This window comes from Sciurus carolinensis, chromosome 8, assembly GCF_902686445.1.
Source record: "Sciurus carolinensis chromosome 8, mSciCar1.2, whole genome shotgun sequence".
Classification (NCBI taxonomy): domain Eukaryota; kingdom Metazoa; phylum Chordata; class Mammalia; order Rodentia; family Sciuridae; genus Sciurus; species Sciurus carolinensis.
In genome coordinates, this window is record NC_062220.1 from 65,670,344 (window position 1) to 65,687,563 (window position 17,220).

Genomic DNA, 17,220 nt, shown 5'->3' on the forward strand with positions numbered 1-17,220 from the left:
TAGAGAGAGAAAAATGTATGTTTGATAGCATATTATTTAAAAAAGAGAAAACTTATGCCACAGTCACCTAAAAGGTTTTAAAGCTTTTAATGTATTTGTGAGGATATTTTGATCCTACTAGATAACCATGTAGATTTTTTAATCACATAAATTGGGGCTCAAATCTCTCATGATAAGGAAAGTTTGACAAGAAGCAGATGGACGACCTGGATATTTTGCTGTGTCCTGTAGCCTAAAGGAGACCTGGGCTGTCCTTGCTAGATGGCCTAAACATTTTTCTTCAGGAACCCAAAACCCTGACCTTGTTAGTCAAGTTTTAAGATGTCTCTAAACATCCAGTTTCCTCAGATTGTTGAGAATAAATATGGTGTTTCAAAAGTTCTGTTTTTATAACTTTCAGCAAAATACCCTTTGCATAAGATAGAGTTGGAACTCAATTTTATCTATCTTCCATATTCTTCACTGAAAATTTAATTTTCTTGGAAAATAGGGAACAATGGGTTGTCACTCATATTTTCCTTTGGTTTTAGTTTCCAAGTGTTAATTCTACCTCTGTTCTTTTCATCCCAATTTATAACTCGGAGTTCCCAGAAATGGAAATCTTAAAGATAGTCTACCCTCAGGACAGGAAGACCTTGAGAAAAGATACCTCTGAAGTACGGAGGTGTTAGTAGTGCCTGTCTATGCACAGATGCTGCACAGGGAGAGACAGGAAGGATGGGGGCCCTTGGGATGTGTGACAAAGAAGAGAGAAATCAAGTATGACTCGAAGTTTCGAACTACCCTTCTGTAAGGTAGCATGGAACACTGAAGCCGAGTTTCCCCAGGTAGTCTTTCTACTTCTCACGCCTCTTATCTCTGTCTCCTCCAGATCTGCCCTGTAATCCATGTACCTGTTTTTAGAAAAAAAAGTAAGGGTCCATTTTTGTCTTGCTCAGTGAAGTTGCAATGAGGCAACAGTAATATGGCAACCCTTCTTGCCAGTTTCAGAAATTGTCCCTGATAGTCACAGAACTCCAACATGATGTCGCATTATAGTTAAGTTACGTACCTTGGAATCAATAACCAGCCATGACACATAGAATCTGCCTGCCTTGTAACCTTAACATGATCCCTTTCCCCAATGCAGTAACTGATCTCCTTATAGCTCCTCAAATACAGCAAACTTCTTTCCAACCACAAGACTTTTGCACTTGTGATGCCCTAGAACACCTTTCCCACCAGTTTCACATGTCTAGTTCATTGTCTATTTTTTTTCTTAATTTATTTTTATTCTAAACAAATGGGATACATCTTGTTTCTCTGCTTGTACATGAAGTAGAAGCATACCATTTGTGTAATCATATATTTACCTAGGATAATAATTTTTGATTCATTTTGTTATTTTTTTCCTTTCTCCCCACACATCCCCCCCCTTTTCCCTCTATAAAGTCCCTCCTTCCTCCATTCTTGCCCTCCTCCCCACCCCCCATTATGTGTCATCATCCACTTATCAGCGAGATCATTTGTCCTTTGGTTTTTTGAGATTGGCTTATCTCACTTAGCATGATCTCCAATTTCATCCATTTGCCTGCAAATGCCATAATTTTATTATTATTCATGATTGAGTAATATTCCATTGTATATATATACACCACACTTTCTTTATCCATTCATCAATTGAAGGGCATCTAGTTTGGTTCCACAATTTGGCTATTGTGAATTGAGCAGCTATGAACATTGATGTGGCTGCATCTCTGTAGTATGCTGATTTTAAGTCCTTTTGGTCAAGGAGTGGGATAGCTGGGTCAAATGGTGTTTCCGTTCCAAGTTTTCTAAGGTATCTCCACACTGCCTTCCAGAGTGGCTGCACTAATTTGCAGCCCAACCAGCAATGTATGAGTGTACCTTTTTCCCCACATCTTCACCAACACCTATTGTTGCTTGTATTCTTGATAGTCGCCATTCTAATTGGGATGAGGTGGAATCTTAGGGTAGTTTTGATTTGCATTTTTCTTATTACTAGAGATGTTGAACATTTTTTTCATATATCTGTTGATTGCTTATAGACCTTCTTTGGTGAATTGTCTGTTCATTTTCTTAGCCCATTTGTTGATTGGGTTATTTGTATTCTTGGTGTAGAGTTTTTTGAGTTCTTTATATATTCTGGAAATTAGTGCTCTATCTGAAGTATGGGTGGCAAAGATTTTCTCCCACTCTATAGGTTCTCTCTTCACATTGCTGATAGTTTTCTTTGCTGAGAGAAAGCTATTTAGTTTGAATCTATCCCAGTTATTCATTCTTGCTTTTATTTCTTGTGCTATGGGAGTCCTATAAAGGAAGTCTGATCCTAAGCCAACAAGTTGAAGGTTTGGACCTACTTTTTCTTCTATAAGATGCAGGGTCTCTGGTCTGATTCCAAGATCCTTGATTCATTTTGAGTTGTGTTTTGTGCAGAGTGAGAGATAGGGGTTTAGTTTCATTCTGCTGCATATGGATTTCCTGTTTTCCAAGCACCATTTGTTGAAGAGGCTATCTTTTCTCCATTGCATATTTTTGGCCCCTTTGTCTAGTATGAAAAAATTGTATTTATTTGGGTTTGTGTCCATGTCCTCTATTCTGTACCATTGATCTACTTGTCTATTTTGGTGCCAATACCATGCCAGTTTTGTTACTATTGCTTTGTAGTATAGTTGAAGTTCTGATATTGCGATACCCCCTGCTTCATTCTTCCTGCTAAGGATTGCTTTAGCTATTCTGGGTTTCTTATTCTTCCAAATGAATTTCATGATTGCTGGCTCTATTTCTGTGAGGTACATCATTGGTATTTTAATTGGAATTGCATTGAATGTGCATAGCACTTTTGGTAGTATGGCCATTTTGACAATATTAATTCTGCCTATCCAAGAACATGAGAGATCTTTCCATCTTCTAAGGTTTTCTTTAATTTCTTTCTTTAGTGTTCTGTAGTTTTCATTGTAGAGGTCTTTCACCTCTTTTGTTAGATTGATTCCCAAGTACTTTTTTTTTTAAGTTACTGTGAATGGGGTAGTTTTCCTAACTTCTCTTTCTGAAGATTCATCACTTATGTATAACAATGCATTAGATTTATGAGCATTGATCTTTTATCGTACTACTTTACTGAATTCACTTATGAGTTCTAAAAGTTTTCTGATGGAATTTTCTGGTTTCTCTAAATATATAATCATGTCATCAGCAAACAGGGATAGTTTGAGTTCTTCTTTTCCTATTCATGTCCCTTTAATTTCCTTGGTCTGTCTAATTGCTCTGGCTAGAGTCTCAAGGACAATGTTGAATAGAAGTGGTGAAAGAGGGCATCCCTGCCTTGTTCCACTTTTTAGGGGGAATGCTTTCAGTTTTTCACCGTTTAGAATGATATTGGTCATGGGCTTAGCATAGATGGCCTTTACAATGTTAAGGAATGTTCCCACTCTCCCTATTTTTCCTAGTGTTTTGAGCATGAAGGGATGCTGTATTTTATCAAATGCTTTTTCTGTATCTATCACAATAATCATGTGATTCTTGACTTTAAGTCTGTTGATATGGCGAATGACATTTATTGATTTCCAAATGTTGAACCAACCTTGCATCCCTGGGATAAAACCCACTTGATCATGGTGCACTATCTTTATAATATATTTTTGTATGCAATTTGCTAAGATTTTGTTGAGAATTTTTGCATCAATGTTCATTAAGGATATTGGTCTGAAATTTTCTTTCCTCGATGTGTCTGTCTAGTTTAGGTATCAGGGTGATATTGGCTTCACAGAATGAGTTTGGGAGGGTTCCCTCTTCTTCTATTTCATGAAATACTTTGAGAAGTATTGGAATGAGCTCTTCTTTAAAGGTTTTGTAGAACTCGGCTGAGATCCCATCTGGTCCCAGACTTTTCTTTGTTGGTAGGCTTTTGATGACTTCTTCTATTTCATTGCTTGAAATTGATCTATTTAAATTGTGTATGCCCTCCTCCTTCAGTTTAGATAACTCATATGTCTCTAGAAACCTGTTGATGTCTTCGAGATTTTCTGTTTTGTTGGAGTATAGATTTTCAAAATAGCTTCTAATTATGTTTTGTATTTCACTCGTGTCTGTTGTGATATTTCCTTGTTCATTCCAAATTTTAATAATTTGGTTTTCTCTCTCCTCTCTTTGTTAGTGTGCCTTCCTCAATCCCAATAATTCTTATATTTGGCCTTTTCAAGAATTACCCCATAATTCTTGTAAGTTCTGTTCATGATTTCTTCCCATCTTCTTAGCCTAGTGTGGCTAAGGGTTTATCAATTTTGCTTATTTTTTCAAACAACCAACTATTTATTTTGTCAATTTTTTTCATCGTTTCTTTTGTTTCAATATCGTTGATTTCAGCTCTGATTTTAACTATTTCCTGTCTTCTACTACTTTTGGTGTTGCTCTGTTCTTCTTTTTCTAGGGCTTTGAGCCGTCGTGTTAGGTCATTTGTTGATTTTTTTCTTCTTTTATTGAATGCACTCCATGAAATAAATTTTCCTCTAAGTACTGCTTTCATAGTGTCCCAGAGATTTTGATATGATGTATCTTTGTTCTCATTTACCTCTAAGAACTTTTTAATTTCTCTCCTGATGTCTTCTGTTATCCATTCATCATACAATAGTGTATTATTTAATCTCCAGGTGTTGGAGTAGTTTCTGTTTTTTACTCTGTCATTTATTTCTAATTTCAACCTATTATGATCTGATAGAATGCAAGGTAGTATCTCTATCTTCTTGTATTTGCTAACATTAGCTTTGTGGCATAAAATATGGTCTATTTTATAGAAAGATCCAGGTGCTGCTGAGAAGAAAGTGTATTTGCTCTTTGTTGGATGGTATATTTGATATATGTCCGCTAAGTTTAAGTTATTGATTGTGTTATTGAGATCCATGGTTTCTTTGTTCAATTTTTGTTTGGAGGATCAGTCCACTGGTGAGAGAATGTGTTAAAATCACTTAGTATTATTGTGTTGTGGTCTATTTGATTTCTGGAATTGAGGATTTGTTTGATATATATGGATGAACCACTGTTTGTGGCATAGATATTTATGATTGTTATGTCCTGCTGTTTTATGCTTCCCTTAAGCAGTATGAAATGTCCTTCTTTATCTCTTCTAACTTTGGCTTGAAGTCCACATTATCTGATATGAGGATGGATGCTTCAACTTTTTTCCTTTGTCCGTGTGCATGGTATGGTTTTTCCCATCCTTTCACCTTTAGTCTTTGGGTATCTCTTTCTATGAGATGAGTCTCTTGCAGGCAGCAAATTGTTGGATCTTTCTTTTTAATCCAATCTGCCAGTCTATGTCTTCTGTTTGATAAGTTCAGGCCATTAACATTCAGGGTTATTATTGAGATATGATTTGTATTCCCGGTCATTTGGCTTTTTTTTTTTTTTTTTTTTTTTTTTTTGACACAACTTGGTTTCTCCTTTATTTGGCTGTTCCTTTAGGGTCGTTCCTTCCTTTGCTGATTTACATCATTGTTTTTCATCTCTTCCTCATGGAATATTTTTCTGAGAATATTCTGTAGTGCCAGCTTTTTTTTTTTTTTTTTTTTTTTTTGTAAATTCTTTTAGCTTTTGTTTATCATGGAAGGATTTTATTTCATCGACAAATCTGAAGGTAAGTTTTGCTGGGTATAAGATTCTTGGTTGGCATCCATTTTCTTTCAGAGCTTGAAAAATGTTGTTCCAGGCCCTTCTAGCTTTTAGGGTCTGGGTTGAAAAATCTGCTGCTATCCATATTGGTTTCCCCCTGAATGTAAATTGATTCTTTTCTCTCGCAGCCTTTAAAATTCTGTCTTTATTTTGTATGTTAGGTATGTTCATTATAATGTGCCTTGGTACTTCTCATTGTAGAGGTCTTTCACCTCTTTTGTGAGATTGATTCCCAAGTATTTTATTTTTTTTGATGCTATTGTGAATGGGGTAGTTTTCCTAATTTCTCTTTCTGAAGATTCATCACTTATGTATAAAAATGCATTGGATTTATGAGCATTGATCTTGTAACCTGCTACTTTACTGAATTCACTTATGAGTTCTAAAAGTTTTCTGGTGGAATTTCCAGGTTCCTCTAAATATATAATCATGTCGTCAGCGAACAGGGATAGTTTGAGTTCTTCTTTTCCAATTCATATCCCTTTAATTTCTTTGGTTTGTCTAATTGCTCTGGCTAGAGTCTCAAGGACAATGTTGAATAGAAGTGTGAAAGAGGGTATCCCTGCTTTGTTCCAGTTTTTAGGAGGAATGCTTTCAGTTTTTCACCGTTTAGAATGATATTGGTCATGGGCTTAGCGTAGATGGCCTTTATAATGTTTAGGAATGTTCCCACTACCCCAATTTTTCCTAGTGTTTTGAGCATGAAGGGATGCTGTATTTTATCAAATGCTTTTTCTGCATCTATTGAAATAATCATGTGATTCTTGACTTTAAGTCTGTTGATATGGTGAATGACATTTATTGATTTCCAGATATTGAACCAACCTTGCATCCCTGGGATAAAACCCACTTGATCGTGGTGCACTATCTTTTTAATATATTTTTGTATGCAATTTGCTAAGATTTTGTTGAGAATTTTTGCGTCGATGTTCATTAAGGATATTGGTCTGAAATTTTCTTTCCTCAATGTGTCTCTGTCTGGTTTAGGTATCAGGGTGATATTGGCTTCATAGAACGAGTTTGGGAGGGTTCCCTCCTCTTCTATTTCATGGAATACTTTGAGGAGTATTGGAATGAGCTCTTCTTTAAAGGTTTTGTAAAACTCGGCTGAGAACCCATCTGGTCCCGGACTTTTCTTTGTTGGTAGGCTTTCGATAACCTCTTCTATTTCATTGCTTGAAATTAGTTTATTTAAGTTGTGTATGTCCTCCTCGTTCAAGAAATTAAAGAAAACCTTAGAAGATGGAAAGATCTCCCATGTTCCTGGATAGGCAGAATTAATATTATCAAAATGACCATACTACCTAAAGTGCTATACAGATTCAATGCAATTCCAATGAAAATCCCAATGATGTACCTTGCAGAAATAGAGCAAGCAATTATGAAATTCATCTGGAAGAATAAAAAACCTAGAATAGCTAAAGCAATCCTAAGTAGCAAGAACGAACAGGGGGTATTGCAATACCAGATCTTCAACTCTACTACAAAGCAATAGTAACAAAAACGGCATGGTATTGGTACCAAAATAGACAGGTAGATCAGTGGTACAGAATAGAGGACATGGAAACAAACCAAAATAAAGACAATTTTCTCATAGTAGACAAAGGGGCCAAAAATATGCAATGGAGAAAAGATAGCCTCTTCAACAAATGGTGCTGGGAAAACTGGAAAACCATATGCAACAGAATGAAATTAAACCCCTATCTCTCACCCTACACAAAACTCAATTCAAAATGGATCAAGGACCTTGGAATCAGACCAGAGACCCTGCATCTTATAGAAGAAAAAGTAGGTCCAAATCTTCAACTTGTTGGCTTAGGACCAGACTTCCTTAACAGGACTCCCATAGCACAAGAAATAAAAGCAAGAATGAATAACTGGGATAGATTCAAACTAAAAAGCTTTCTCTCAGCAAAGGAAACTATTAGTAATGTGAAGAGAGAGCCTACAGAGTGGGAGAATATCTTTGCCAACCATACTTCAGATAGAGCGCTAATTTCCAGAATCTATAAAGAACTCAAAAAACTCTACACCAAGAATACAAATAACCCAATCAACAAATGGGCTAAGGAAATGAACAGACACGTCACAGAAGAAGATGTACAAGCAGTCAACAGATATATGAAAAAATGTTCAACATCCCTAGTAATAAGGGAAATGCAAATCAAAACTACCCTAAGATTTCATCTCACCCCAATTAGGATGGCGATTATCAAGAACACAAGCAACAATAGGTGTTGGCGAGGATGTGGTGAAAAAGGAACACTCATACATTGCTGGTGGGGTTGCAAATTAGTGCAGCCACTCTGGAAAGCAGTATGGAGATTCCTCAGAAAGCTTGGAATGGAAACACCATTTGACCCAGCTATCCCACTCCTTGGCCTATACCCAAAGGACTTAAAATCAGCATACTACAGAGATACAGCCACATCAATGTTCATTGCTGCTCAATTCACCATAGCCAGATTGTGGAACCAACCTAGATGCCCTTCAGTTGATGAATGGATAAAGAAACTGTGGCATATATATACAATGGAATATTACTCCGCAATGAAGAATGATAAAATTATGGCATTTGCAGGCAAATGGATGAAATTGGAGAAAATCATGCTAAGTGAGATAAGCCAATCTCAAAAAACTAAAGGACGAATGATCTCACTGTAAGCGGATGAGGACATATAATGGGGGGTGGGAGGGGTTAGCATTAGGTTTAGGGTTAGGTTTAGGGTTAGGGATAAGAAGTGTGGTAAGAATGAAGGAAAGAAGGACTGTATAGAGGGAAAAGAGGGGTGGGAGGGGTGGGGGGCAAGGGAAAAAAATAGTGAATCAAACATCATTGCCCTATGTAAACATATGATTACACAAATGGTATGCCTTGACTCCATGTACAAATAGAGAAACAACATGTATCCCATTTGTATACAATAATAATAAAAAAATTAATTAATTAATAAAAATAATAATAATGTGCCTTTGTATGGGTCTATTGTAATTTTGTATATTTGGAGTCCTATAAGCCTCTTGTATTTGATTTTCCATTTTGTTCTTCATATTTGGGAAATTTTCTGATATTTCTTTGAATAGATTGTTCATTCCTTTGGTTTGTTTCTCTGTGCCTTCCTCAATCCTTATAATTCTTAAATTTGGCCTTTTCATGATATCCCATAATTCTTGTAAGTTCTGTTCATGATTTCTTCCCATCTTCTCTGTTTGGTCAACTTTGTTTTCAAGGTTAAATATTTTTTCTTCAATGTCTGAGGTTCTGTCTTCCAGGTGTTCTATTGTATTACTTATGCTTTCTATGGAGTTTTTAACTTGGTTTATTGTTTCCTTCATTTCAAGGATTTCTGTCTGGTTTTTTTTTTTTTTTTTCAGTATCTCTAACTCTTTATTGAAATGATCTCTTGCTTCCCGCATTTGCTCTTTTAACAGTTGAGTTGTACGATCATTCAAAGCCTGAATTTGCTCTTTCATCTCATTGTTTGCTTCCCTGATAATTTTAATTATGTACATTCTGAACTCCCTTTCTGACTTTTCTTCTGCCATGCTGTCATTGGATTTTATTGCTGTAGCATCTAGGTTTTTTTTGTTTTGTTTTGTTTTTGTTTTTGTTTTTTGCAGTGCTGGGAATCGAACCCAGGGCCTTGTGCTTGCAAGGCAAGCACTCTACCGACTGAGCTATCTCCCCAGCCCCATCATCTAGGTTTGTTTGGGACATTTTCTTCCATTGTTTTCTCATATTGCTCAGGTATCTACCCCTCTAGTACTGAAACTCTGGGATATTGCAGATTTCCTCTATTGACTAATATTGTCTCTGTAGATTTCCAATAACTCACCTCTTAACCTTCAGTAGCCTGAAGTCTTGGAGGAACTTGATAATGCAGTGCTCCACTAGGAAGCTGCCCCTCTAGGGGTGGTGGCCTTCAGGTGGGGTATATTCCCTGTAGTGGGCAGAGGCGCCTCCACTTGTTGACTGATGGTCAGCCAAAGGAGGACTAGACTGCAGACTGGGGCATGTGTGATCTGGGCCTGTGTCTCTGGTTCTACTGCCCTGGTGGGAAAGCCTCGCTCAGCGGGGAAGACTCACCCCGTGGGGAAGTTTCACTGGGCAGCACTCCTCTGAGAAGTTCCCTTCACTCCAGAACTACCAACTGGACTGGGCATCCCTCCTCTGTGACATTCTCAGGGGTCTGGACCTACCACCTGGGCTGGGGAGCCTGTCCCTGTGAGGGACTCCCTCACTGAGCAGCCCTCCTCTGCTATGTTCCCTGGGGACTGGAGCTACCACCCAGGCCTGGGACCCTCACTGTGCACCGAAGCCTCTTGCTGGGTGGTCCTCCTCTACAGTGCTCCCAGTTGTCTGGATTCACGGCTCCAGTGGAGGAGTCTCCCTGGGCCACTCTACTCCATGAAGTTCCCTGCATTCTGGGACTACTGACCTGTCCAGGGAGACTCGCCCAGTGGGAAAGACTCACCTGGCTGCTCTGAGTTGATCCCAAGTCTCTCAATATCTCCTCTTCTTGAATCCTGAGTCCTGTCAAAGGGCCTCAGTCTCCTGTAGGTGTCTCAGGAAGGGAGCTGCCCTTCCAATGATGATGGCCACGCCCTCAGGAATAATCAAAATGCCTGCACCAGCCTCCAAAGAAGCTGGGGAGCCCCAGCGAGTGTGCGCTGAGTCAGCACAGAGGCAACTGCAGTGTCCCTCAGCAGTAGCGGGGGCAGGCAGGCAGGCTCAGCAATAGCGCCCGACCTCAGTGTGGGGGTCAGGCGGGTTGGCTCACCCTCTGACTAGCTCCACGATGCAGTCGGGCTGGTTCGTCTGCCAGCTTGCGCCGTGATGGCGACCAACCTCGGCCTGGTGGTCAGGGCGGGATCGCTCAGTGATAGCGCCCAACCTTGGTGCAGTCATTGTCTGTTTTTGACCTTAGCTTTAATGTCATCCCCCTGAGAAGTCTTTCCTGACCACCTTTTCTAAAGAAGTTTCTACCTTTTGTTTCTGTCTGAGCCCCTTTTGTCTTTCCTACTTAGTGCTTCTTACAACTTGCAATTTTTTTATTTGCATGCTTAGTCTTTCATTTGTTTTTCTGATATCACATGAGCTCTTTGATAAGAGATAAACCATGTGTCTTTTCTTGATCACTGTTCTCCCTAACTCCAAGAACAGTGCCTGGCACTCCATAGGAGATACTGATGAATGGATGAGTGAATGAATGAATAAACCTTCTCTTCAGGAAGCTCTAATCTAAATATATAGTCATATGCTCCTAAATAATTCAATTAAATATAAAAACAGGCAACAATAACTACTAATGTTCTTTAATTCAAAGTAACATATTTCTAGTTTTAAAAAATTCATGTTTCCAACAGTGATGTTTGGGAAATAGAATGTAAATATCCTTTTTCTTAATTTCCATAAAAGCTTTGTGGTGCCACACTATATTGCAGTGTTTTCGGGTTTTAAAAAAAATTAAATAGAATGTCAAGTAGAATAGACAGAATCAACGTGCATTGCACATGTTCAGAATTGAAGTTTCGAGAAACTTTTCTGTAGAAGCGGGAGTGAAACACAATGTCAATGTGTTTTTCACAGTGATTCAAAGTCAATATACACTCTGGTACTTTCCATGTTATCCTAATCCCTTATCTGGCTACTGTCATAGCTCTTCAAAGCCAGCCTTGAATTGCCATTCTGCAGTGTTAGAATTCCTAATGGCCTGTTTGCAATAGAAGCCTTCTGAAATATGCACACAAAAAAAATTCAGTTTCTTAATATTTTGTCACAGATCAATCCACCTTAAACTCTCAGAATGCATGGGCATACCCTAAAGTATATTCCCAGAGTCCTCTCTGCTGCAGAGTGCTGGGATGCTTTTAAGTTTATCAGAAAACGCACACACACACACACACACACACACACATGCACACATACTCAGAGTGGAACAGTAATGAGGCTTGTTGCTCTCTACCTCAAGAAGAATTTGAAACAATGGTTTGACAAGCAATAGAAATATTTGCTAAAGTGAAATGCTAACTTTTGTTTCTCTCTCTCTCTCTCTTTCAAGCTGCCTGCCTTGTGCTCGGTTGTATGATTTTCCCCGACGGCTGGGATTCAGATGAAGTAAAGCGGATGTGTGGAGAAAAAACAGACAAGTACACTCTTGGGGCTTGTTCGGTCCGCTGGGCATACATCCTGGCTATTATTGGAATTTTGGATGCGCTGATCCTCTCGTTTCTAGCATTCGTGCTTGGTAACCGACAAGACAGCTTGATGGCAGAGGAACTGAAGGCAGAAAACAAAGGTAAGGTTGCTTTAGGGAACTCTTACTGTATGCACGAAAAAAATGGTACCCTCGTTCTTTCCCATCAGGTTGCTAGTACTTCTCCTCTGGTTCTAGTTTGCTGCTTCTATTAATACTAATTCCCAGACTTTCCCCCAGACTCAACTAGAGAAATTTGCACAATTATACTATTGCACTTATCTTTCTGAGGCACCTACCTTTCTTGGGTTGCCTAAGTCGATATTATTTAATGCATTTTTTCCAGTTTCTTCTCTTGTTCTCTGAGTTCAGGTTTGCCATCAGAGTTAATGACTAAGATGAAACATTTGTGGAGAGTCCATTTAGTTGAATGGGAAGTGCTTCTATGTATTCAGTTATTTTCCAGGGTGCAATGAATGACTGGGAAATCTCTAAAGTCATCGCAATCACTTTATTTGAATTCAAACTCATATTCTCAGAGACAAGCAGTGACACTGGTCCCAAAATTGTTACAGTTAGAGTTTGCAGTAGTTAAGTTAGCTGGATTTTAAACATGTTATCTGGGTAATCAAAAAAGTCCTCAGATATCTTTTTAAAAAGAATTGCCTCTTGAAACACAAAGAAACTAGCATAGAAAGAAAGACTGGTAAGTAATGCATAAATATATTACAGTGAGTGAATAAGAGGTAGCAAGTCATTATTCAAGGCGATTTTTGATTTCCCATTTCTCAGAATTTTAATGTCAAGGTTTTACAGATTTAGGTTCAAGTACCTGTTTTTTTTATGTTATCTCAGAACTTTAATCCTCTAACCTTATATCAACACCTTCAGCTGAGTGGCTCCTTCTTCTAGCATTTTTCCTAATTGGAAACTAAATTCATCCTTGAATTGTGAAATTTCATTTATTTTTCAAGAAGTTGCTAACTCCAAAAAAAAAAAACTCATTGCTTCAACAGATCTGCAATGTAAGCAAATATTAATTTCTACATAAATGGCACAAGTAATGATTATGTGGCAAGCTTCATATTCATACCATCACTTATGCTTATGCTTGTAAAGTGTGAAGGTGTAAAATGGAGCAGTTCAGGAGAGCAGCAGCATCCACAAACCTTGGCTCCCTGGGGTACAGACAGAACATGTGTGCGTTTACTTAGTCCTATCAAAAATATTCCAAACACAAAAGTAACTTCTTAACAGGGGATTCAGGCTACAATTTCCTATAAACAAAACTACCTCCCCTCTCAGAGTTGCCCTTTGTATATATATTAAAAAAAAGACAATATGAAGATAATAACTACATTTTTATTTATGTTACACATTTAGCATGTTCACACATACTCACTAATGTGGTGCTTTTGTTGTCTTTGTGGCTTGTTGAAGTATCCAGTTATCTGTCTAGTTCACTTCAAATTTAATGGTAAGGAGAGCTCAAACTTAAAATAAATTACCTTTCCTGAAAGAATGAATTAAAGGAAAGACCACTATGTTCTGCAAATAACTTGGTTTCCATTGGGGCTTAGTAATGGACCAGAATGATATTTGTTCCCTAAGTTCAAAGTTATATTGAGAACGTTTAATGACCCAGATATCCTTGGCCACAAATATAAGAAAATTCAGGAAAAAGAAGGGAAATAACAAAAGCAGGGAAATTTTTACTTGACTATTAAGAATTCCAATTCTCGCCTCAAAAGAGAACTGCCAGGATTATAGAATAAATACTCCACAGTTTTCAAAATGGGTCTGATCTCCCGCTTGATTCAGTTAAAGGTTGATGTTTGATCCCTTCTGAGTCTTCATTAAAGACAGTACCACTAGGAAGAAACACGCTGGAAAATGTTTTGATGGAAAAGAAAAAAAGAGACTGATATAAGGTTTAGGGATTATCTGTGCATGATTTTTCTGTGTTCTTCACCTCCTCCATTTGCATATATTACCATCATTTCTTCCAGTGTGTTCTGAAGATCTAAAATCAGTAGCAGTTCATCCGCATCAGATTAGATAGATCCAATAAAGCAACAGAGAGCATCAGGCCAGGCTGATGAAACCTTTCAATGACATTGCCTTTTTATTTCTCAATCCAAAGTCCTTAATGTGAGACTCTGAGAAGATACAAACAGCTCCCCTATGAAGGCATGTCAGGCCTTCATGCTATATAGTCTACATAAAATCAGACCAAGATTTCTAAGCCTCGAACAAAATCAAATCAAATCTGCATGTTTACAGTTCCTGTACAAAAGAGCCCTTATTATCATTTAAGTATTTGCTCAATGTTGAAACTTTCAAAGTCAGCTTGTTTGAGAAAAGATCAATCAGTGATTTTGTATGTTTTGTGTGAACATAGTTTCACTAAATAGTAGTTTATTAGTAGTAGTTTAATTGATTGATAGCTTTTAAGCAGATGCAATAACCAAACCTAAGTATCATCAATATCCTGAGGAAAGACAGACTGGGTTTAATTAAAATATTAGAATAACTTCTCATTATGAAATTGATTATTAATGAATAGATAAATTTGAAATTTGCATGAATGTATTAATATAACTTTTCCATTATTAAAAACATTTTTCTCACTGTTAGTTTTTTTCTGATAAAGCTACTAAGATATCCCTTATTCACCAAGCCCTCAGGTTGGTTCCAGAATGATGCAATGAAACAAAGGCAAATCCAGTTTTAACTTAGAGTTGTAGAAGAATTTCTTAGCCCATGATGCCCTCTGATGTCATGGAAGCAGCAATGCTGTATCTCAGGCCTTGACTCAAGAGAGTAAATCATTCATACATTCCACTATCAGTTACATCACCATACACACTGCACATCTTATGCCATCTTCTTCCAGCTCCATGGTCTGGTCCACCAACGTCATATCAACCTTCTCCTATAAGTAGTAGGAGCATCATGGAGTAATCTTGCAATTGTACCATATACCCCCAGTTTGAAGAAGTTCTACCTAAGGGGTCAATCACCAATCATGGGCATATCTTCTTTTTTGATTATTGTAATTAATCCCACAACATACTTCCCCATTTATCTGGAAAAACCACTTGTTAGAGTTATGTTTTCCATGTATCATTACAGCAAAGATATTGTTAGGTCCATGAGTCCTTCTCAACAACCACCACTGTGGATAAAATAAAATGACTATTACATGAATTCTAGCATGTATCAGGAAAGGGACGGGAACTGACTTCTAATTGTTGAACTATACTCCACTCACAGAGTCAAGATGAAAGGGAATATAAGATGCTCCTGAGCCATAAATCAATCATCACAAAGGTGCTATTCAAAGAGAAAACAAGGAGGAGGTACACAAATAAAAGCCTTCACCTCAAGATACATTTCCAGTGAACTCCCCCCAATCGCATTTCAGCAACCCCTCTATACCTCCCCCAATGCTTCTTAAGCCTCTCCTTTCCCAAGAGTGCAAAGGTCATTTTTTAAAAGTCTCAGCTGAATTTATCATAAAGTATGAAATGGGAAAGTTGAAAGAGACTTTTATCATGTTTTCAGTAAACTGAAAGTAACACTGAAGATGCAAGTTATTTTAGAGGAAATCTCTATAAAGTTAATCATCTATGGTGCTCCATCAAAGTGCCAGGATTTTTTTTTTCATGCAAAAAATAATGCCTCACTGTTTGAATCCAATTGACTTTATACAGGATTTGGCACATGCAAGAAAACTCAACCCTCTGCTGTGAACTGGGGAAGCCAGTCCTGTGGGCTGTGTGCCTCTGGCTCTGGGGACAATAGTGGATGGGCAGGTGTTCCTTCTTGTTTAGGAGTTCAGCAGCATGATTTCTAAACGAGCCAACAACAGTAGGCATTTAACGTTGATATGCTGTTTAATTGCATATTTTAACACACTGAACTGTGAAGTCAATTTAATTATGTAAAATTAAAGTTTCATCCAGATAAAAAGGATTTGAAATGAAAGCTTCAATTTCAATTTCTTTCATTAATTGTGAAAGGATAAATAATTACATTTTCCAGAGCTCCTATGTCACAAATATCTCTTTCCTTGTCAGACATCATTTATAAAGAGGTCTGTTTCTACATTTGTGTGTATGGTCTTTGGAATTGCTTATCAGATAATTGGGTCCTCTCATGAGCAGTTTTAAAGTCACTTTGTCTTCTAGCTCTTAAACTGCAAATGAGAAAACATGATTATCCATCAAGAGATGACTCAAGCTACCATTTATTTATTAAGTGGCTTAAATAGTTTTTAATGCTATAATAGGGAGAGTTAGAATAAATTCACTTCGCTTAACTAATTGAGAAATCTTTTGAAATTTTGGTTTTAGTGATCACCCATGCCATGGTCACCTTGTGAGTGGCAGAGTGTGCAGAGGAAAAAGCATGCACATAGATTCAAGCTGCCCAGGGCTCATACTGTCTCTAATACTGGCTGACACCAACATCTTAATAGTTCAAGAATTAAGCTTTCTGGTCTGTAAAATGCAGGGTCTATCCAAATGGCATCTGAGGTTCCTTCCAACTCTAAAATATTCCAATTCAGGGAACACCTTCAGAGGTGTCCTTTAAAAAGAGGATCTCAGAGCAGTGGACACATTAAATACTTCTAGGGGCTCTAGAGCATGGAAGGGTGATGGGAAGGAGGGAAATATAAAGGTCAAGGAGAAGAAACTCCAGCATACCGCAGTTTTTCCTCCTTGATGTGTACCAGCTGCTGACACACACGGATGCAGACCTATCCCTTCATACCACCAAGAGTGGAAAGATTAAGAAATGCGGACCCACGAAAGAGGAGCCTCCTTGCCTAACTAGTTCTGAAACCCATGTAGTGTCCATGTGGACAGAGCCCCAGAACCAAGACAGAACACTTGTCGCTGGTCTCAATCCCAGCAGGTCGCAGGCAGCCCCTGAATGTCTCAAAACCTCAGCTGCACCCTTGAAAGATGAGAACACCTATACCCAGTCCCGCCTCCTCCATGGATTGGGAGAGTACACCAAAAGCATGTGGGTGGAAGTAATTTATAATCCACAGTATCTATACAGATTTTATTTATTACTAAGCATTTTCCCCATATAAAATTTTATTTGGTCTTTGAAATAACACTGCGAGATATTTATCATCATCCTTGTTCTACACATCAGAAACTAATGTGCAGACAAGTTCAATATTTTGTCTGAGTTTTCACAGCTAGGAAGGAATAGACTTGGATTCAAACACAAACTATTTTACTCAAAATTACAAGTTCTTTCTTTTACACAGTATCATGTAATCAATTCTTAAGAGATGTTGCTGTCATTGCTTTTGACCTGACCTGTCAACCCTGTA

At 37.9% G+C, this 17,220-nt stretch overlaps 1 protein-coding gene across 2 annotated transcripts in view; it reads left to right on the forward strand.

Annotated features, from left to right (window-relative positions):
- Positions 1–17,220, forward strand: part of Lhfpl3 (LHFPL tetraspan subfamily member 3) — a 546,343-nt gene that overhangs the window by 367,941 nt on the left and 161,182 nt on the right. For both annotated transcript variants that reach the window (XM_047562824.1, XM_047562823.1), the window contains exon 2: positions 11,730–11,966. In XM_047562824.1, the coding sequence (XP_047418780.1) occupies positions 11,730–11,966 (237 nt within the window). The remainder of the gene's footprint in view (positions 1–11,729; positions 11,967–17,220) is intronic.